This window comes from Peromyscus maniculatus, chromosome 14 (assembly GCF_049852395.1).
Source record: "Peromyscus maniculatus bairdii isolate BWxNUB_F1_BW_parent chromosome 14, HU_Pman_BW_mat_3.1, whole genome shotgun sequence".
Classification (NCBI taxonomy): Eukaryota; Metazoa; Chordata; class Mammalia; order Rodentia; family Cricetidae; genus Peromyscus; species Peromyscus maniculatus.
Window position 1 is genome coordinate 54,360,414 of NC_134865.1, and position 23,233 is coordinate 54,383,646.

General features: G+C 45.5%; 1 protein-coding gene across 7 annotated transcripts in view; it reads left to right on the forward strand.

Annotated features, from left to right (window-relative positions):
- Pcnx1 (pecanex 1) overlaps window positions 1-23,233 on the forward strand; it is a 147,052-nt gene that overhangs the window by 118,803 nt on the left and 5,016 nt on the right. For all 7 annotated transcript variants that reach the window (XM_015991913.3, XM_006973077.4, XM_015991914.3 and 4 more), the window contains 13 exons: window positions 179-287; window positions 1,015-1,144; window positions 4,602-4,660; window positions 7,653-7,868; window positions 9,572-9,825; window positions 11,904-12,134; window positions 14,046-14,146; window positions 15,058-15,208; window positions 17,441-17,671; window positions 18,682-18,956; window positions 20,346-20,551; window positions 22,145-22,587; window positions 22,959-23,099. In XM_015991913.3, the coding sequence (XP_015847399.1) occupies window positions 179-287; window positions 1,015-1,144; window positions 4,602-4,660; window positions 7,653-7,868; window positions 9,572-9,825; window positions 11,904-12,134; window positions 14,046-14,146; window positions 15,058-15,208; window positions 17,441-17,671; window positions 18,682-18,956; window positions 20,346-20,551; window positions 22,145-22,587; window positions 22,959-23,099 (2,547 nt within the window). The remainder of the gene's footprint in view (window positions 1-178; window positions 288-1,014; window positions 1,145-4,601; window positions 4,661-7,652; window positions 7,869-9,571; window positions 9,826-11,903; window positions 12,135-14,045; window positions 14,147-15,057; window positions 15,209-17,440; window positions 17,672-18,681; window positions 18,957-20,345; window positions 20,552-22,144; window positions 22,588-22,958; window positions 23,100-23,233) is intronic.

A 23,233-nucleotide genomic window follows, 5' to 3' on the forward strand; every position in this document is an offset into this window, starting at 1 on the left:
GAAAAATAATTATGTTTATATTAAAATAATGCCAATGTTTGGCAGTTGATAAATCTTGTCTTACTATGTGATTGGAAAATAATTTGAGTGCCATTTCCCTGCTAGGAAGAAGACACATCTTAGGCCTTTTGTTTTCTGACTGAAGTATTTACTGACAGCTTTCCCTTTCCTCCCACAGCTCTGGGAACTCCTCTACAAACTCCAGTTCGTGTACACCTACGTCGCGCCTTGGCAGATCACGTGGGGCTCTGCATTCCATGCTTTTGCTCAGCCCTTTGCGGTGCCCCGTATCCTTCACTACAGTTTATGAGAGTGGCTAGTCATATCCTTGATGAGAGTGTCAGCCTGCAGCCAGTCTTTACAGCAGACGCGCCAGGGTTGTGATAAGCCAGCAAGGCTCACAGGCTCTGAAGAACCGCCTGTCCTGAGGAAGGTTGTGCAGCCCACAGATCGGCCAAAGATGAGGAAAGGTTAAGGATTTGTACAAAAAAAAAAAAAAAAGAAAGAAAAGAAAAAGAAAAATGCTATTTTTAAATTTTATACTTAAAATGTAAGCTATGAATATTGTTATCATCTAGGAACTTTTAATGCACTTAGAATAAATGAATAGAACATTTTTCATAACAATTATGATTAAATTTCTGGGTGAAAGTTCCCATCCTCCTCAAGCCTCAGAAGCATTTAAAATAACTGAAGACTCTTGACTCCAGCCATGTCTGGATGGAGACTTTCAGTGTTTGCAGTTAAAAAAAAAAATACTTCATTACTTGTATTTATTTACTTACATCTATGTACGTGTGAGAGAGAGACAGAGAGACAGGCAGGCAGACACACATGGAGAGGTCAGAAGACTTCTGGGAAGAGGAGCTCTCCCTCCCACATGCACGCTGAGGCCTGTACCTGCGGAGCCATCTCACTTGGCCCCAGACTCTGGCTCTGACCTCTGTCAGGTTAGACCTGGGCTGTCCCCCTCCGCTCTGTTGGGCGTGTGGGTTCCTTGACCGGCTCCCGTAGACTCGGCCATGCTGTTCGTCCAGGCGCTGGTGTCGGCCTTCTTCTCCACACCACTGACCCCCTTCCTCGGCAGTGCCATCTTCATCACCTCCTACGTGAGACCTGTCAAGTTCTGGGAGAGAGACTACAAGTGAGTAGAGGGCTGCCGGAAGCGCTTCCGTCTTCTTGACAGGGAAGAACGGCCTCACTGGGAAAAGTTACTGTGATTATAATTTGTTGTGATAAAATACTTGTTTTTTCTAAAAATTTACAGCTTTTTTTTGGTTGGTTGGTTTTGTCTTTTGGTGTTTCGTTTTTCGAGACAGGGCTATTCTGGAACTCACTCTGTAGACCAGGCTGGCCTCGAACCACAGAGATCCGCCGGCCTCTGCCTCCCGAGTGCTGGGATCAAACGCGTGCGCCGCCACTGCCTGGCTACAACTGTTTTTAAAATTTGAAGATTATTATATAGAGTTGAGGAAATTGATCTTCATTTTTCATCTGTTTATGTGATTCTTTAAAGTATAGTCCTAATTATACACTTTTCTGCCTTTTCTTCACTGAGGTCATGGAATTAGTCCCTCACAGTATCACTGTGACATGTGTTAAAATAATGCCAATGTTTTGGCAGTTGATAAATCTTGTCTTACTACATGATTACACCATTGTAACAGGTATGGTGAGCCACAGAATATTTTCCTCGGACATTTCTTAGAAATATGTTTCTAGAGGTAACCTTTTGTAAATTTCTTTGCTTTTTCAGGAAGAAAAGCTTCTGATAACTTCATTCAAACACTTTTCACATGCAGACTTTGTTCTTTAGACAGGCTGTTTAATCTGATGCTGAGGACAATCCTTGCCCAGAACCTGTCTGCATCTGCTCTTATTTAAGGAAAGTTACTGAAAGAGGCATGCTGAGCCAGGGAACACGAACATTTGAGCGTGTATTAACATGTTGGTCTAGAGACAGCATGTTTGGAGTTATAGTTCTCACCATCCCATGATGTGTCTCTCTGGACTGCCATACAGTGGCATTTTTACTCAGGAAAACTGTGGTCTCAGCTTTAGTACAGTGAGCCAGCTTGTAAGCTTGACATTTCTGCTCTGGCCCTCATCTAAAGCTGTAGGAGGTGTTTCCCATTTTGGTGAATTTTCATTACTTTCTGTATTCTATTCTTCTAGGCCAACTTCTAGGCAGAAGTTATACTCTGTGATAGCAGTTCGTAACAGTTTGTAGCAATATTTTTGGTACCCTTAAACATTCTTGAAATGCCATAGTATTTAAATAGAAGTTTTAGTCAACAACATTTTTAAAGAAACCCCTTTGCCAGGCAGTGGTAGCGCATACCTTTAATCCTAGCACTTGGGAGGCAGAGCCATGCGGATCTCTGTGAGTTTTTGGCCAGCCTGGGCTACAGAGTGAGATCCAGGACAGCCAGGGTGATTACACAGAGAAACCCTGTCTCGAAAAAACAAAACCAAAAAGCAAAAAAAATAAAAAGAAACCCTTTTAAAAATTCAAATGTTTATTTATTTAAAAATAGAAAATGACCACTATGTCCATTATTCCAGAACTCAGGCTGAAGAATGAGGATTACAAATTTGAAGCCAGCTTGGACTAAATGGCAAGATTCTGTCTTTAAAAAAAAAATTTTCCACATTAGCATAAATATCATTTTAAGCTAAGAGTGTTTCCCACCCACTAAATTTTAATGAGATTGCATTGTGTCCGGTTTGGCAAACCTCTGATGTCTTGCTTGCTGGAAGACAGGTTAGGTCCACACTTCCTGCTTCCGCACCCACTCTTCTTGCAGTGTGTCATTTGCTGGAAATGAAGGAAGAAAAGTTGTCCTCACAGGTACAGAGTTGAAAAGAGAGAAATGCTTTTTTAATGTTATGAGTGTTTTTGTCTGCGTGTATGCATGTGCACTGCATATTGATCGGTACCTGAGGAATTCAGAAGAGGGCATTGGATCCCCTGGACCTGGAGTTAAGGTTGTGAGCCACCATGAGGGTACCAGGGACCCAACGCAGATTCTCTACAAGAGCAGCCAGTGCTCTTAACCACTGGGCCATCTCTCCAGCCCCAAGAAAGAATTATTCTAAGACAGTTGTAGGTGTCTTTCTTTGATCTTTCATCAAAACTCAACAAGTAATGGTGGTGTGGGTTTTTTTTTGTTGTTTGTTTGTTTTGGGGGTTTGTTTGTTTTATGTTTGGTTTTTTTAAAATAGAGTTTCTCTTTGTAGCCCTAGCTGTCCTGGAACTCGCTCTGTAGACCAGGCTGGCCTCGAACTCACAGAGATCCACCTGCCTCTGCCTCCTGAGTGCTGGGATTAAAGGCGTGCGCCACCACTCCCCAGCAAATAATCATTTCGTTAGGGTGGAGTCTAAACTGAATCTGTGAACGTTTAGAAGTGTGTTTTGTCTAGACTGATTTATTCGTCTTCTTTGAAGGAGATTTTTTTACTTGTACATAATTTCTAGCATTTATTGGTCATTTGAAAATGACATGGTTGTTGAGTAAATAAATAGATCTCCAAGTGCAGATAGAATCAATGCATGGCCGTGTAAGAAGGTTTTCACCATATCACCGATCTCAGAAGAAGAGTAGTGAAGTGTATTGCACTAAGAAGCTGTCACACTCATGGTTGTGATACAAGTTTTCCAAAATTCTATCTTTTGGCCTGAATTTGGGATTTTGTTATTGAGCTACTGCCGTGTTCCTTTGAGGTGGTGGGCCCGCCTTCTCCGTGTTGATCGATGCCTTTAAAGTTACACATGGAGTTGTCTCACACTCCTCACATCTTGGAGTAATAGTGGCTTTCAGGGGAAAGCCACCAGTTCAGCGTCTAGTTGGGATCATTGCACGAGAAACCTTCCCCGCAGACAGCGCAGCACTCGGAGTGGGTGGGGTGCTCCCTCCATCGTCTCGCTTTGATTGTGGGATACTAGCGTGGCCTGCAGCAAGGAGTTGAGAATTCGGACTTGGAGCTTTGCTGCTTCCTTCGAGACATTCCTGGATAGATGAGCTAACTGGTTTCGCATGTGTAGCAGTGACGGCTGGGTGCTGTGGGCCCTGCCTCGGTCCGTGCTCAGGCACAGTCTTGTACGGCCATGCTTTTACACTGCCAGTGCGGGTGTCACATGGTGAGAAACAGCAGACACAGTTTGGTGTTAGGATAGTTCTGACCTGGAAAACCGAGGGTCTTCGGGGCTGCCGACTCCATTTGGGAGACGGGCCTTCTGTGCCACAGACCCTCTGGGCGTTCTAGGTAGACTTCCATGGTGATGACTTGGGAGAGCGGTATGCAGTCTGTGTTTCTCCTGGTCGATTTTTGTTTGCAGTACATTCATAGATACCTTTTTATACTCTGTAATGAACCATGAATGAGGAGAAAGATGTTAGGTTTATGTGTTGTTAAGATATGAAGGAAGAAAATAAAAATTTTAACTAAGTCTGTGCTACCAAGTTAATTATCTAATCATAATTTTTTTCTCAGATTTTCCTCCAGAAGGTAGATTTATCTGTATCGTATAGTTTTTCTCTTGCTTTTATTATTTTTTTAAAGTATAAAATATTAAAAATATTTTATTTTGTTTTCTTCAGCACAAAACGTGTGGACCATTCAAATACCAGATTGGCTTCTCAGCTTGATAGAAATCCAGGTAATAGTCCTGTCTGTAAAGAGGCAAGTCAGTGTTTGCTTTATGTGTTTGCTCTTGTGTACATACTCACACACACACACACATGTTCATAGCTTCACCCCTCTCTTACTATAAACTCTAAAAGAAGTTCTGTTTGACACAGGGTCTCTGTGTAGCCCAGCCTGGCTTCAAACTTACAGTGTAGTACAGACTGGCCTGTAATTCACTATCCTCCTGCCTCAGCCTCCTGGAGGCTTGGATTACAGGCAGAAATAATCATTTCTTAAAAACCAGATAGCCTTCACTTTTTTTTCCACTTAGCACAGTGTGGTGTATGTGACCTAGAGCATATCCAGCATATATACTCTTCCTTGATCAAATGTCTCTTAAGAATGACGACATTATTTTAAATTCGCCATTCAAGGACAGTCCTTATGTAAGCTAAGTAGACATCAGATGAAAACTAGATGAGAACGTTGAGTATGCCAACATATGTCCTTACCCCTTTCTCCCAAGTGCTAGGTAGATAACAAATTTGATTTTACTTAGTTAATTGTGAGCATAGATGTCCTGGGGGATGTTCTAATAAACACCAAAGATGATGCTTCAGGGGGTGGAATTTTGGTGGTGGTATCATTCTCCAAAGTTTGGTTCTTAGCTTACTTGGAAAATCTCATTTTATCACCCTATTCCTAGGAACCTTGCTGTTCCAACTATGAGGGACTAATGAGTCAGTTAATTAGCTCAGGAAACTAATTAACATTACTCCCAAATAGACTGCAGTAGGTTTCCACATAAATTTAACACATAAATTTCTTCCAGTGCTCTGTCCATCTGAGAAACCAAACTAAGAATCAAATTGATTTTCAGTTATAAAATTGAACTAGAGGGAGCCCCTTACTTGGGACTGCTCACTTGTAGTCCCATGAAGGAAGAAACTACCTCATCCACCTTATCTCCAGCCCATGCTCACGTGGGATTAGAATCCTCAGATACTGGTAACACCATCCTAAGGAAGAAACCACACACCTTTTTAAGGGACAGACATATAGCTAGGTGCAATTAGACCCTCATTTCTCCTCATTGTCTCAGTGTGTAGTCAGTGTGAGTTTAAAATAATTCCCAGGCCTTGAATATTTGCCCTTCTCCAGTACTTTGACTACATACAGCTCTGGGTTGCCGCTGTGGGCGGGATGCCTCTGACGGTCACGGCTGGTTATCATGAATTGGTGGCGTTTTTGCTCATGCTTCCCTTCAGTGTAACCTCACATGCAGCTCTGCGCTGCTGCTGCTGCTGTATCTGCATGTTAGGTTTACTTCTGCTTCCTAGGGGTCTTCACAGTATTTGGGGTCTGACTCATGTCTCTGTTTTGCTTGGTTTTTTTTGTTGTTAAAATCTTACATAATCCTATCAACTTCCTTTACCAGGTTATCCTTTTGTTCTCTTGAATTCTGTATCCTGTATATTTTTAATGGAAAGGCATATTTCATTAAATGACAGTAGAAGTCCTTGAATCATAAATAATGCAGAAGTCCTTAGGGTGCATCTGATCAGATCCCCGCACTGCACAAAACTGAACCCCTCAGAGGGCTGTTAGGACTTCTAACTCTTTAAGATTTATTTTCTTTTTAAGTGTGCATACGTGTGCGCACGCACACTTGTATACGCACCGATGCCAGAAAAGGGACCTCCTAGAGCTGGCATTGACAGAGGCTTGTCAGCTGCTGAGGCTCAAATCCAGCCCCTTGACTTTAACTCTTGATTCTGAAGAGTTCCGAATTACCTTACATATATTATTGAGGTTTCCATTGCTGTGATAAAATACCTGAGATACACAACTTCCAAGAAGGGTGGATATGTTCTGTTCATAGTTTCAGAAGCCTAAGTCTGTGGTTGCCTGGCACCATTGGGCTTGTGTTGAAATGTGACAGCAGAATTGCTCATGCCAAGGTGCCAGTCACTTTTTACAGGCATGTCTCTATGCCATGCTTCCTTCTTTATTTTTGTTTTCTCAATTTTTTGTTTTTAGTACATTCTAAACACAGTTTCTTCTCTCCACTCCTCCACTCCCCACACCTCATCCCCCAGATCCACTTCTGTTTCCCTTCAGAAAAGAGAAGACCTCCTCAAGATATCAGCCAAACATAGCATAACAAGTTACAGTAAGACTAGGCACAAACCTTCATATCAAGGCTGGAGGAGGAAAAGGGTCCCAAGTGCAGGCCTAAGAGTCAGAGACACCCCTCCCACACACACTCCCGTTGTTGGGAGTTCCACAAGAACACCAAGCTATACAACCCATAAGGTACATGCAGAGGACCTAGCTCAGACCCATGCAGGCTCCGTGATTTTTGCTTCAGCCCCTATGAGCCCTGCTTAGTCGATTCTGTGGGCCATGTTTTCCTGGTGTCCTTGGCCCCCTCTGTTTCCTACAGTTCTTTCTCTTCCTCTTCTGTGGAGTTCCCTGAGCCCCAAGAGGAGGTACCCGATGGAGATCTCCAATTTGGGCTCTCTGCCTAGTGTTTGGCTGTGGTCTCTGCATCTATCTCCATCAGCTGCTGTGGAGCCTCTCTGACGACAGTGGGGCCAGGCACTGATCTGGGCAGCTGGCATGGCCTCCGGTAGAGCCGCCATCCTTCCTTCTACTCAGCACCACCTCCTGCTCTCTCCACACCTCCCACGGATGTCACCAGCTGGGCATGAGCCTTTGTGGGACATTGTGCATCCACACCAGATGTAGGGGGATGGCATGTATTTTTTTCTTGTCACATAAATGTAAACACAGCTGTAAGGGGAATTTAGTTTCAGGTTGTGCATTTGTTTCGTCTCCCTCTGTAGTCCAGGCTGGCCCTGGACTTCTGGGATTGTCTGGCAGTCCTGCCTGTGCTCTCCAGTGCTGGGATTGCAGCCTACATTCTGCACCAGCTAGTTCCGGTACTTTTAATGCTCTCGTTCATCAGTACAGCGGGTACTTAGAGTGAAATAAACTTCTCTTACCATCTCTTCGTACAGGCTCAGACGACAACAACCTGAATTCCATCTTCTATGAGCATCTAACCAGATCCCTACAGCACAGCCTGTGCGGTGATTTGCTGTTGGGGAGGTGGGGAAACTGCAGCACCGGGGACTGTTTCATCCTTGCCTCTGACTATCTCAACGCATTAGTACACCTCATAGAGATCGGCAACGGCCTGGTCACTTTCCAGCTGCGGGGACTTGAATTCAGAGGTAAGACGTCCATTCACCTTTTATTTTCCGAGCGTGCCTGTGATGGCTAAGTGTTACATGTTTAAATCCCAAACGGAAAGGTTCAGAATCGGTAGCTGGAGGATGGCTTAGCTGTAAAGGGCATTTGCTGCTCAATCAGAGGACCTGGGTTCAGTTCCCAGCACCCAGATCAGGTGGCTCACAACTCCAGTTCCAGGGCATCTGACACCCTCTTCGGGCCTCCAAAGGCACTTGCACACATGTGGTACACATACATGTACTCAGAGACACACACACACATAAAATAATGAATAAACCTTGGGGGAAAGTTAGGAAGCTAGATCTTTGGGATTGTAACAGGATATTGTACTCCTCCCCGCAAGCTTCTTGTTCAGAGAGGAGTGATGGTGACGCTGTGTGTGATTGGCCTGTTTTCCTGAGGCTGCTGCCTCCTTGCGCTCGTCCTTTCTCGCCTGGTCCCTTGCCACCACTTGCGCGTGTTTGCTCAAGGACTGAGGGCACAGGACCCTGGGTTTCTGTGAACCAGAAAATAGTTAGCTGAGCCACGTTCATAAAGCAGCCTGCCGTTGGCCTCACTAGTCTGTTGTTGTTGTTGTTGTTATTTTCAAGACAGGGTCTCACTATGTAGCCCTGGCTGTCCTGAACTCACTCTGTACACAGGCTGCCCTCAAATTCATAGAGCTCCACCTGCCTCTGCCTCCCAGTGCTGGGATTGAAGCATGCACTGCTATGCCCGACTCTCAGTAGTTTTTCAGTTGAAATGAAATCGCATAACCTGAAAACAACTCTTTTAAAAGAAGAGAAGCGGCGACCGAAGTGGTGACCTTTATGTTCATTCACAAAGTGCAGCCGCCATCTCTGTCTGGTTCCGGCACACTGTCATTACTTCACAGTAGAACCTTCAGTCCCATTAAAGTTACTCCTCATTGCCCCCACCGGCTCTGCAGTTTTGTGTGCTGACACAGAAAATCATACATTCAGAAAAATGCCAATTTGAGTCATCAGATCCTGCAAAAATAACTAGCTTGTATATGTGAGTAGTCACATGAAGCTTGTTTTATGGAGATTTCACGTTTTGTTATTGAATCCATTTCTGATCAGGAACGTTCAGACTTGGGCATTTCTGGAGAGATTTAGCCTTTCTAAGAAGTCCTTTGTGGTGTTTTTAGTTTGTAATGGAAAACAAGGAAGCATTTTCTTTGAAAAAGAGCCAATCAGAGGATAGCTTCTCTTGTCCAGTTGATTGGCTTGAGAAGTCCCCAGGAGGTGAACAAACTGTGCTTCTGCTGTATCTGTGTCCATGGAAAGACCCATCCTGAGGGCAGCATCCTTCTGCTGTTCGTTTGTGACCAGTGCACATCTTTAGGAGATGAACATTTACTGATTTGGACTTTGCTTGATATTGATACAGTTATAAGCCCATTGAAAAGTTTTGGAAATCCATTAATCAGAATTAAAGAACTACTTTATAGCACAAATCCCAGGCCTTCAGTGTGCTGAGGTGCGCAGTCACTCTGCAGATGACGGAGTCTACCTGAATTCTGGAGTTTGCTGCAGTTCTGTGGTGAATGCTCTATGGTGAATCAATCCTGTACTCTGAATTGCTGTGAAATCCGTCTTTTCTAACTTGTCGGTGCTCCGTAGGCATTTTCCCAGTTGCTCGTTTTCCGCCCTTGTCTATGACGGTCTTGTCTCTGTTTAAGGTACCTACTGTCAGCAACGAGAAGTGGAAGCCATCACAGAAGGCGTGGAAGAAGACGAAGGCTTCTGCTGTTGTGAGCCTGGCCATGTTCCTCACGTGCTGTCCTTTAACGCTGCATTTGGCCAGCGCTGGCTGGCTTGGGAAGTGGTGGTCACGAAGTACATCCTGGAGGGCTACAGCATCACGGACAACAGTGCTGCCTCCATGCTCCAAGTCTTTGACCTCCGCAGAGTGCTTACCACTTACTACGTCAAGGTAAGGGCCGGGCCTGCTGAGACCTCCTCTGCGCACCTGAGGGCTTGCTGTGGACAGAAACGCACAGGCACACGCGCGCGCGCGCACACACACACACACGTACACACGTGCACATTTTTATTCATTCATGTATGCATTTATCCATCCATTCATTTTTGCTATGCTAATAGCATGTGCTTACCAAAGATCAAGCTCGGAGCTAGGTAAGTACACACCTGCCTCTTCCTAGCCTCTCAAACTTGTGCTTTGCTTCTGAGTAACGATTGAATTTTCAAGTATCCAGAGAGCTCAATTAAAATATACCCAAGGAGCCGGGCGGTGGTGGCGCACGCCTTTAATCCCAGCACTCGGAAGGCAGAGGCAGGCGGATCTTTGTGAGTTTGAGGCCAGCCTGGGCTACCAAGTGAGTTCCAGGAAAGGCGCAAAGCTACACAGAGAAACCCTGTCTCGAAAAAGAAAAAAAAAAAAAAAAATATATATATATATATATATATATATATATATATATATATATATATATATATACATACATACACCCAAGGAAAAATAATAGTACACCCCCCCACCCCATGAGGGTCTTGCTATTTGCTCTTCCATTAATAGCTGACATCTGTAGTTTATGAGTTTATGGTTTAGGGCTCTTGAGTATTCATGCACATGCATACATTTGCCCAGCCCTTAAGACACTCAGATCTGCAGTCAGATGGAGTTGGCAAAAGTTTCCAGGATTTCTGAAGGTCACGTTGAAACTCTGCCCTAGATGAACAAAGACTTATCAGGCCTGAGGGCAAAGCCAGACCCCTCCCTGGCCAATATTAGTCCTTTATAGGTGAAGGCAGTTTTTGTTGTTTTTATTATTGTTGTTGTTTTGTTTTATTGAGACTGAGTATCACTGTAGAGCCCTGGCTGCCCTGGAACTTGTTATCTAGACCAGGTTGGCCTGGAATCCTAAGAGACCCACTGCCTCTGTCTCCCTGTTGGGATTAAAGGTATCTCACGAGGCCCAGCAAAGTCAGTATTTTTAAGAGAGGAGTGTGTAGTAAGCCATGATTCTCCCATCTGAATTTTGTCTAGTAACCACTTAAGTTCCACATTATTTGTGATGATTTTGATGAACCTTGAGCCTTCCATTCAGTTAAACCCAAGAAGCTAGAGTTTGATTTATGTTTTCTTAACTTGGGTGTTTGTGCCCGTGTGTGTGTGTGTGTGTGTGTGTGTGTGTGTGTGTGTGTGTGTGTGTGTGTATGTATGTATGTGTGTGTATGTATGTGTGTGTGTATGTGTGTATGTCTGCATGCATGCATGTGAATGTGTGCCTCCTTTTATGTTTGTGTTTGACTTTATTTCTATCACTTGACCTAGGAACAACAAAAGTTTAAATAACTTTTTATGAGAAAATTTTCAAAATAAATGTGGCGTAGTAATGTTTCACCTCTTTAAAAATATTCTGAATTCAAGCACTGAAATTGATAGGCTACAAGTTGCCTTACTGAACTTATGATTTACTGAGATTCTTGAGAGAAAAACCAATTCCACAATTTTGAACCAAATTTGAAGCAAGTTTTAATTAAATACTGGCCACAAAGATGGACTCTGGTCAGGTCTACCTCTAGATTCTCAGGGAGTGACCAGAAGTCATGTTTTGCAGGGGCTTAAAAGGCAAAACCCACAATTCATTGCATATCCTGTCAGATCCAATCAGGGGCAAGCGTACATCCTGACATATTTCCTGCCTGTGTACCTCCTGCTTACATGCGACCAAGCACATCCAATGCAGTTGGTTCAAACAAACTTGTTTAGGGAGTGAAAGTGTGTGGTTTGTTATTTCCCAAGAGCTACAGCTCCTTGCATTCCTGGAAGTTATGCAAGTGGCGCTTCCAGGTTAACTTTGGTTCCTAAAGTGGCTATGATTTTTTAAGTACTCAATGGTGTTTTCATTTAGGAAGGCTTGACGTAGCTTTCTTAAAATGTAGGCATAGGACACGGTGTTAAATATTTTGTATATTATCTGTAGGCGGTAAGAAATTGGGATGAGTTTGCATTGTGATTTGACTGGATTCCCTGTGGTTTTTAACCAGGGGATCATCTATTATGTGACAACCTCCTCTAAGTTAGAGGAGTGGCTGGCGAATGAGACGATGCAGGAAGGGCTGCGTCTGTGTGCTGACCAAAACTATGTTGATGTGGACCCGACTTTCAACCCAAACATCGACGAAGACTATGACCATCGTCTGGCAGGCATATCTCGGGAGAGTTTCTGTGTGATTTACCTCAACTGGATAGAGTACTGCTCTTCCCGGAGAGCAAAGGTAATGCTGCTGCATGTGCTTTGCAACTCTCTGAATCCAGGTTGTAACGACAAAAAGGGAATACCACCCTATTATTGTGAGTCAGCTTTTCCTGCACGTCTCAGATCCTCGGGGTTAGGTAGCACGTCTTTGTCAGAGTTGGCCACACCAACTCTGCCTAGGCAGCTGAAGAATGGTCCTGCTCCCTTTTGCAGCATCCCGGCTGTCCAGACAGCATGCTGTACACAAGTTCTGACCATACAGCACTGCTCACCAGACTCAACTGTGTTTGTCCCAGATGCAGTCTCTAGGCCAGTGCTGTCTGAGGACCTCAGCGATGGTGGCTGTGTCCCCTGCAGTCCAGTGTCACATTGGCTCTAACACGTCTGCTTACTGCCGTCCTTTTAAATAGTGTGTGCAGCATTTCAGTGCGAAATTAGATAAAAATTAACTGTGCACTTTGAAATAAAGGTTTTTAGGCCTCCTCCAGGAAATTCTGATTCCCAAAATCCAGACCATAGACATAAAATCAGAGTCTCCCTGGTGATTTTGATGCACACATTAGGACAACTTGTCCTACTCTAAAGTAAGATGAAGTACAGACTTTCCAGCTACTGTTTCTTTTAGGCTTAGAGCATTGTCATGCCCCTGGCCAGACCCCAAGAACTGTGGCAAAGACCGACTGCCTTCTCAGGGAAAGTCTGGAGCGGAGCACCCAGCTCCCATTTACTTGGTATCCTGGAGTTAGCACCACCTTGACAGCCGCTGTCTGCAGGTTTACCGATCCATTAGCCCTTCCTTCCTAGCTACGTTCAGGCACCTTAGCATCTTCTCTTCAGTAGGAATGGGGCGCCTTTGGGCCTCCTCTGAGTGGTAGTCTTGAACTACCACTAGATGGGCAACATATGCTGATCAGACACCCTTCTAGTCAGTGACAGCATTTGAGAATCCAAACATGTCACAGGCAGGTGGTTCTATTTGTTTTGTTTTGTTTTTATACGTGAAATATACTAAAGGGATTTTTGTATGATGTTTTCAAATTTGCAGGGCATTTGAGGCATATGGGCATGTTGTTATAATATCCCTTTTCTGGCTTAGACAGTATTGAAGTGCACCATTTTTTCACTGAGAAATGGCCTCCGTCCTCAAGTCCTCTCAGAGGTTATTGGAAGGTTGGACGTAGCTTGAAGAAGTCCTGCTTCATGCCTGCAGATTATGTATTCAAAAGGCTCGCCTGGGGCTGGAAAGATGTCTCAGCACTTAAGCGCACTTGCTGCTGTTACAGGGGACCTGAGTTCGGGTCCTGGCACACACATGGGGGCCCACAGCCATCCATAACTCTAATTCTGGGGGATCCAGTGCCCTCTTCTGGCCTCCTCAGGCATGGATATGGTGCACATACACATATGTGCAGACAAAAATGCCCATAAACATAAAATAAATATTTTTTTGAGGCCCACTTTCAATCTGAGTGTCCCCGGGCCCTTCAGACAACTGACTGTCACCCAGTCAGCCCTGGGGTATATCATACCCACTGCATGCGGTTCCTTTAGAATAAAGGGATTAGTGATATTTTCCAGCCATATCTCCCTTCTGCCATAGTTTTTCTTTAGCCAAATCAAAATCATTGCCATGTCCTTAAGAGCAAGCACTCTGCTCCATAGTCCCCTTCCCAGAAGGACCTCCTCCTAGGAAAGCCCTCTAAGCTTGGAGATGCACTGGCTCCAAGCTCAAGGACACTCCCCAGGGTGGCAGGCCTCTGCCTCGCTCTCCGCTCTCCCTCCAAGGCAGTGTTACATCCATAGAACTCTTCTCATTGTAGAATTCAGCTCTTTCTTTACCTGCCTCTGACTTGCCCACTGGATATTTATTTTCTGAGTAGTTGCGTTCTTGCATAGCTTTCTCATATCTCTATGTTCTTTATTTTTAAAGCCACTGGATGTGGACAAAGATTCCTCCCTGGTGACTCTTTGTTATGGACTCTGTGTTCTGGGACGGAGAGCTTTGGGAACAGCCTCCCACCATATGTCCAGGTAAAGAGGCCTCTCTGTTTCCAAGAAGGTATTGGGGAGGGGAGGGGAGGGGCCGGGGCTGGAGAGATGGCTCAGTGGTTAAGAGCACTGGCTGCTCTTCCTGAAGACCTGGGTTCAATTCCCAGCCTACATGGTGGTTCACAGCTATCTGTAACTCCAGTTTCAGGGGACTTGATAACCCCTGTGAACACTAGGCAGGTGTGTGGTGCACAGACACACACGGAGGCAAAGCACACACACAATAAGAGAAAACACTATTTTTAAAAAAAGGAGAGCGCATGAGAAGCTCTCTGTGACCTAGTGAGTGTGCTGTGTTTGCTTGGTTGGTTGGATTTTGAAATGTATCACTGTGGGCTGTTTTACTGCCGAGTTTCTGTCGATGTCATTTTTCTGTAAATGTTCTTGCTGAACATCTTATGTTGTAATTAACTGGCTTTTAAAATAACTACTTGTGGGAATAGCTACTAATTGTGACAATTTAATGAATTTAAAGTCTTTTATAATCATTTTATAAGATTGGATTGGTCTCATATTTTATCTATTTTTCTAATAAGTTTCCCTAGTCTATTTTTCTATATTTCTTCATAATTTTGTCTAGATCATTTAATGTAGTGTATATTTTAAGGGAACAGTTTCTATTTTAAATTTCTTCTGAACACATGTTTTACATTAGATTCCTTAATTTCCTTCAGTACATAGGCTCTCTGCCTGTTGTCGGTCTGTATGAGCTATTACCATAGTTGATAAGTAAGGCTCCCAAACAGGACCCATTTCCTGTGAGTCTCACTTAGGAGTTCGGACTTCAGTTCCTGGAGTTTCAAACTTTCAAAACACTCTAGATGATTCTGATGAAAAGCAGATAAGATATTCAGTGTCACGAAGACCTTTGTCAAAATATCTCCACCTTACAGTAACCTGGAATCGTTCCTCTATGGATTGCACGCCCTGTTTAAAGGGGACTTCAGGATTTCTTCAGTCCGAGATGAGTGGATTTTTGCTGACATGGAACTGTTGAGAAAAGTTGTAGTGCCTGGAATCCGGATGTCCATTAAACTCCATCAGGTAAGAGATGAGTTGGTTGTGTGTTTTTAATACATTGCTGATTCGGGGAACTTTTGCAAAGGCTCTCTTCTGAACCTGGGAGAAGCCTGACTCCTAGCAAGGCATTAATCCCAGAAGCCTGACGCTGTGTTTCTCATAGTAACAGTAGTAGTGAATTTCAGTATTAATAGCCGTTAACACTCATAATCTAGGCAGAGTGGTCAACTGAAAAGAAATGCTTGTTTTATTTCATGTGATTGCAGTTCCCGGCCCTCACCCCAGCGAACACCTGACAGCCACGGTGTTGCGTGATCCTCGGGAGGGCTGAGCGTGCTGCTGCCTGCCACCCAGGGGGCTCCCAGGTAGCGAGCAGTCAGTGGTCACTACCAGTCCTACTAGGGACATACAGTTAAAATTTGACCCCAAAGTGTATTTCCAAAGCCCTGGATCATTTGAAGACTACATTGTGGAATTACATACTGGCACTTGTTCCTCTGGTCATACCACTCAGCTGTACTTACAGATCTGAGTTTTGAGACAAAATTCAGCCATTTACAAGAAAAGCAGCAAGCAGGTTAATTGGGGTGGGAGGACTGTACTAAGGGATTAAACTAGGGCCTCATTCACTCCAGGCAAGTGCTCGGCCACTAAGCTGTATCCTCAGCCTCTCTGAGAGACAGAGTCTTGTTAGGTTGTCCCGGCTGGGTCTGAACTAATTGTAGAGACTAGGCAGTTCTTAAATTTTTGATCTCCTGCCTTAGCATCCTAAGTAGCTGGGATTACAGGCTTATATATAAGGCCAGCATAAAAACTTCAATTTTCTATAGTTTTTTTTTTTTCTTTTTTTTTCCCTGGAGCTGAGGATCGAACCCAGGGCCTTGCCTTTACTAGGCAAGCACTCTACACTGAGCTAAATCCCTAACTCCCAATTTTCTATAGTTTAAGCCAGTGAAAAGAAGTATTTGAACAGGATTAAAATCTGCAGTTAGCATGCCTGATAACTTTGTGTCTGTCCTATCAAGAATGTGTCTATTGTCTGGGTCAAGTTCCTTTCTCCTTGGAGTAACGGTGCTGGTTCTAGTAAGCGGAGATGGATGGAGGGCTCTCTCCTCGAGGCAACCGTTTGCCATAGGCAGCACGGTATATGCTGTGCCTTGTCTGTTGTCCAGGACGGTGCAGAGAGGTTAGGAACATAGGAGGACAGGACCCTATGGGGCTTCATCATCAGGTGCACAGCATCGTCTCCACAGATCCCGCCTGACTCAGGCCGCACCCTGGGGACTGGCTTGTCACCCTTACTCTTCCCTGCAGGGCGTGAGCTGTAGTTCCCGGGGTTGGGCTGGGATAAACATAGACCTGTATCAGCCTTCCAGCGTCATGAGAAAGCAACAGTAAGAGAGCTGCATTTCCTGAATGGCATGCTGTTTCTGACATTTAGATCCCAGCTATGATGGCTTTGATGTGTGTCTTACGTCCTCTGTTAACTTGGAGGTTTGAAAAGGGATGCTCCCTTTGTTTGGTCCCTGATTCCTGCCTCAGACTTTCAGACGATAGCAGCAAACGTCCATCCCGGGGGCTGAGTGGTGACTAAGACAAAGAAGCTCTTCAGAGTGGGATTGGGATACTACCTAATCTAGGGACAGTCACATCTGGAGGAGGGGCCGGGGCAGGATGAGTGGCGTGTGCAGCTATTACAGATGCGTGGCCTTATGGAAAGTTTATTTAGCTTATCAAGAACCCAAAAAGAGATCTTGTGAGGCTCTTCCTTGAGACAGTGAAATAAAGACGGTATGTGTGAGGAGGGTTAGCGAGATGGCTCAGTGGGTAAAGGCGTGTGCTGCACAAGCCTGGAGACGTGAGCCCAGTCCTTAGAGCCAAGGCCACAAAGTTGTTCTGTGACCACCACATGCATCCATGCCGTGTACACACACGGTAGTAAGTTTTAAACATGTATAAATATGTATGTGAAAACTACCTTGAAAGAGGTAAAAAGACAGTTAATTAAACTTGGAAGTGATGCTTAATTATGTAAAGCTTTGGAGGAAGAGTTGGTTAAAGAGCTTAGAAGTGTAGAAAACAGTAACAAGTCCACTCCTAACCCAACTAGTAGAACAGAATGAGCATGTCCGTAAGCACTCATATGTATAATAGGAAATGAAACCCATTTGTAAGAATATTTGCTTACCATCCTGGAAATTATTTTCCTTTTTTCCAAAACAAAACCAAAACCACGCTCGGTATTTCTGTGTGTAGGACCACTTCACTTCTCCGGATGAGTACGACGACCCCACTGTGCTCTACGAAGCCATCGTGTCTCATGAAAAGAACCTTGTGATCGCCCACGAAGGGGACCCTGCATGGCGGAGTGCAGTCCTTGCCAACTCTCCCTCCTTGCTGGCTCTGCGGCATGTCATGGACGATGGTACCAATGAGTACAAGATCATTATGCTCAACCGACGCCACCTGAGCTTCAGGGTCATCAAGGTGAGCCTGGGCACTGAACTGTGACCAGGAAGAGTTGAGGTCAGGCACCTTAATCCAGCCTCTGAAGTGTGCTTGGCACTGTTTACACTGGAAACGGAGCAGGTGGCGCATTCACGGCTTCTGAACACTCACTTATCAGTACTTCCCTCTGCCCTGTGAGGTTTGTTTAGTTTACTTCAGTGTTGGTGGCCTTTCATCTATTCCATGTGAAATCAGAACAGTGTTCCTTCTGTAAAAGCCAGCGCTCTGCTGCTAATGAGGCGCTCTCCTCGGTGAAGAGAGAGAGACAAAGCTTGTGCTTCCCGTGGTTCAAAGCTAACTGTAAATGCTTTGTTCCCTAAATTCTCGCTGACTCCCACTCATTCTGCACATGTGTGCATTTGAGTAAGTGTGTGAGTGTTCATGTATGTGTGCATGTGTGTGTGCAAATGTTTTAGCGGTTTAGGAACTTTGGTTTTTGAGGTTTGAAGTTTATAATGATTCACTTTTCTCTCTTTAAAAGTGTGTGTGCATGTCGGTGTGTGTGTATTCACACACACCGTGGTGCTGAGTTCCTGTGGAAGCTAGAGAACAGCTTCCAGGAGTTGGTTCTCTCCTTCCACCGCACCAGATGGGCCACAGGGATCACACTCAAGTCGCTAGGCTTGGCAGAAAATACCTTTGCCCGCTGAGCCATCTTGTCAACCACCAATCGTTATCTAATCTTTTAACCAACCCCAGAATATCACCAACATCCTCTCAAGCTGAACATGTGTTGCCTGTCATTTCCATCAGAACTGTCTGTCATCCAGTTCACTAGCTTGGCAAACAGAAGTGTTGTTAGAAGGTGTAGCAAGAGGAAGCATACTGAGGTGCGGATTACTCAGCAGTCAGCTGTCCATGAAGGAGCATGGCTAACTCCTTTCAAAGGTGACCTTGTAGTCACAGCTTTTCAGTTGGTCAACGCACTGTGTGTCACCATGTCTGCACTTTCTTTCTTGACCCTTGTCCCTGCCCTTTCCTGTCCATAGGTGAACAAGGAATGTGTCCGAGGTCTCTGGGCAGGGCAGCAGCAGGAGCTTGTTTTCCTCCGGAACCGGAACCCCGAGAGAGGCAGCATCCAGAATGCAAAGCAGGCCCTGCGAAACATGATAAACTCGTCTTGTGATCAGCCTATTGGCTACCCGATCTTTGTGTCACCCCTGACAACGTCTTACTCCGACAGCCATGACCAGCTCAAAGAAATTCTTGGGGGACCAATCAGCTTGGGGAATATCCGGAACTTCATAGTGTCCACCTGGCACAGGTAGTGAGGTTCTGTCTTCCAGTGGTGCCGCTCCCGGGGCCTCTCTCCCTCAGCAGTGTAGTCGGTCACCTAGGAAGCTGGTAGAGAAGATGGAGATGCCAGGGCATATGCACACGGACTCTGCCCGAACCCCAGGAGCTAGAAATCAGCTCCTTATCTTCAGAAACCGAGATAAACCTTAGTCAGGCTAATGGTGGAGCTGATGGACCAGTGGCGACATCCCCAGAACTCTAACGCCCCTCTGCTCCCCTCTCCGGTATTTAATTTCCTTACTCTGCTGCAGCATCTTGGAACCTTGCATGTGGGTTGCTTCCTTTGCTCATGCACTCCTTCGCAGCAGCAGCAGCAGGGAGCACGCCACACATCTGGCTGTGCCGCGAAGACCGTTGCCATGGCAACAGTCATTACCCAGATGCAGTCCCACGGTGTGTTGGAGTGTGCACGTCACAGTCCCTCTGCCTGCTGTCTAGTGAGGCCACACAGAGGGTACAGGCGCATCATAGTTTGGTGGACAGTAAGGACAGTTGAGAGGTCATTGTTCTCGGGTTGTTAAGGAAACAGAATATGAGCTAGAGGAAACAGAATATGAGCTAGAGCCACACTCTCTGAATGGTGACGTTCAATTTCCTAAGGACTGGCCAGTGCTTAAAGACTCAGGTTGTATTAACCTCCAACAGAACCTAAGCCGGGAGAGGATTCACAGGGATTTCATTTTCAGAAAACCTGTGTTACCTGCGCTGGTTACAAGACATTGAGCTTCCTCCCAGGGAGAAATAGCATAGAGATAAGTTATGATTTGCCTAGGATCAAGGGTGTTCTTGGTGCAGGGTGTCCAGTACCCAGCTGAGGTAGGCATGCCCAGTCAGGGTAGCTGTTAGTCTTCCTGTGTTTAAAATGACAGAAACCAAACAGGGGAGATGAAGTAGCAGAAGTTACAGCAGCAGTGTAGACAAAGTGAGTCCCAGTGCGGTAGCTCATACCTGTAATCCCAGCATTCAGGGGACTGAAGCAGGAGGATTGCTGATAATTGAAGAATTTCTACAGAATCCTTGAGCAGCCTGGGCTACAGAATGAGCCTGTCTCAGAGAACAAAGATTGCTGGTTCCAGCTGGGGTCCCGATAGTACAACTGTTTGTACAGTTCTTCATTGTGCTGTATGGACAATGGGTTCAGAACTGGAGAGCTGGACTTGAGGCGGTGGGTGGGGGAGGCATGTGCTTCTCAAACCTCTTGGGAAGGGGACTTGTTCCTGATCCTGATAATGCTGTAAAGGCTTTGGAAAGTAGACATGGCAGTACTGCTGGTACCTCAGAAGAGCAGAAAAAGAAGAGGGAATTGATTTTGAAGTGACGGAAGGCTAATGCGTCCTACCTTGGAATTTGTCTCCAGGTTAAGGAAGGGTTGTGGAGCTGGCTGTAACAGTGGTGGCAATATTGAAGATTCTGACACTGGAGGTGGGACTTCCTGTCCTGGGAACAATGCAGCCACGGTCAGTGACCCCCATGGCAACGTGTCCCAGGGGAGCACTGGGAACCCGGGACAGGCAGCAGGGTCAGGACTGCACCCGCCCACCACATCGTACCCGCCAACACTAGGTAACTCAAGACAAAGTTGTGTTACCTGTTGGCTCTTAGCCATCTGCCTGTGTGTGTGTGTGTGTGTGTGTGTGTGTGTGTGTGTGTGTGTGTGTGTGTGTGTGTTGTTACCTGGAAATACGGTGTTTACTTGATATCCAGTAGTGCATTATACCATTTGTCTGTATCAGTCATTGATACACATGTATACATCTTGTACTTCACATGCTTTACTCAAAACATTATTGGTTTAAGGTGTGTGCCTTTAATCCCAGTACTCAGGAGACAGGCAGGCATCTCTGAGTTTGAAGCCAGCCTGACTACATAGTTAGTTACAGGATGGCCAGGGCTATGGACAGAGATTCTATCTCAAAAACCCAAATATATGTTACATTTTTAAAGCCGATAATAATTAATTGTTGTATTTCATCTAACTTCCATCCTGTAGTGCAATAACATGTGAATCTTTGTAGTAACTTAGTACTTTCCTAGGCTACACACTTTAAAAACAGGCTCAGTGGGAGAGACCTTGTAAGTGTCGTGATACCCAACGCTAAGAATCTTTGCAGCAAGTTTCTCTCAAGTGGGCATCCTCAGCGGTCAGAGGCTCCCTCCCGTGAGCGTCACCTGTTACCTTCCTCTTGATTCAGTCAGGCTCCCGAACAGCCATTTCCTTGTGCACTTGCCCCTCCCCCACACCCGTCTGTCTGTCTGTCTGTCTGTCTGTCTGTCTGTCTGTCTCTCTCTCTCTCTCTCTCTCTCTCTCTCTCTCTCTCTCTCTCTCTCTCTCTCTCTCTCTCTCCTGGTAATAATATCTTGTGTCTGCCCAGCAGTTTTGAGGCACACAGAGGTTAGCACTCACTGTAGCACTGTGCTGTGGTGCCCCCCAGAAGACACACTTCCGTCCAGCTGGAGCTCGGAGCTCCCTGCCCCCATCCTGCCCCGTCAGCTGCCAACTGCTCTTGGCCCCTGAGTTTGACTCTTAGATTCCATGTGAGATCATGCAGTGTTTCTTTTGTGAAATTTTGCTATTTTTATGTCGTGTGTATGAGTGTTTACCTGCATATATGTGTGCAACACCTGCGGAGGTCAGAAGAAGGAGTCAGATCCCCTGGAACTCGAATTACAGATGGTTGTGAGCCACCACGTGGGGGCTGGGAATCGAACCCAGGTCTGTGCAAGAGCAGCCGGTTCTCTTAATTGCTGAGCCATCTCTCCAGTCCTACACAGTGTTTCTTTAAACATTCATGATTCTGTCCTTTCCAAAAATAAATATCATTTTTTAAATTCTTATCTCTGAAATACCTCTGTAAAAAATATTTTAGAATTTATTCTAACCTTAAATTAAGAAATTTGCTGTAAATTATTTTTTTCTTATATCCTAGAATTTGAATTTTAAAAAGCTTTAAGAAATAAAAAATTAGTTTTGTAGGAATACAAGAAAATAGATTTCAGGAATTATTTCTTTTTTTGTAGCCTTTGAAGTTTCAGACATAAATGTTAAATTCTATAAACTTACGGGGTGATGGTTTAGGGGACAGTTTGAGAAAGCCCCGCACACAGCCCAGCCGTGACTTGCCTTGTGTTGATGAAGCTGACTTTGCTCCCCGCCAGGCACTAGCCACAGCGCCCACTCGGTGCAGTCCAGCCTGGTCAGACAGTCCCCAGCGCGAGCCTCCATGGCCAGCCAGTCTTCCTACTGCTACGGCAGCCGGCACTCGTCCCTCCGGATGTCCACCACGGGCTTCGTGCCCTGCCGGCGCTCCTCCACCAGCCAGATATCACTCCGAAACCTGCCGTCCTCCATCCAGTCCCGCCTCTCCATGGTGAACCAGATGGAGGCCACCAGCCAGGGCGGCGTGGCCTGTCTGCAGCACGGCCTGCCCTCCTCCAGCAGCTCCAGCCAAAGCATCCCAGCCTGCAAGCACCACACCCTCGTGGGCTTTCTTGGGGCAGAGGGCAGCCAGAGCAGCGCCACTGAGGCCCCGCCAGGCAGCGCCTTCAGTCCTGCCAACGGATCCCATGCCAGGAAGGGGGAGGTGATTTACAGAGTCCAGGTGAGCAGGCCAGAGAGTCCCGCTGATTCACTTTCGGCTCTGTGTCTTACTTGTTGAGTGGGGGACTTGGTGAAAATTTCATTTATTTAGATGGGGAATTTGAGCACTTTGGAATGTTGGGGAAATTTTTTCTGGCAACTTAAAAGTGAAAGCACCAGTTTTTGTGTCTGTAATACCTGTCCCCACTCAGCACTGATGCAGTCATTGCAGGAAGGTAGTCTAAAAGGGATGGATTCGGGGCTATTGAGTTTTTTAATTCCACAGTAAGCAGTAGAGAATTTAAAATGCAAAGAGTCCTAGAGAGAATTTTGTTTCGTCTTACCTTTTTCACCATCAAGGGAAAATGTGAACTGGAATATGTGTCTGTTTAGATTGTGGATCTCAGTCAGATTCTGGAAGGGATTAACCTGTCAAAAAGGAAAGAGCTGCAGTGGCCTGATGAAGGAATTCGGTTAAAAGCTGGGAGAAACAGCTGGAAAGACTGGAGTCCCCAGGAGGGCATGGAAGGCCATGTGAGTTCTCCAGGGAAGCCGCTGTGTGCCCTTGGTGGTGTGGGCTGCTCTGTCTCCCAGCTTGAGTCCTTAGCAGAACTGCACCGGGCACCAGTGAGGTCAAGGGCACATGCAAGCTCTAACTGCACCTTTAA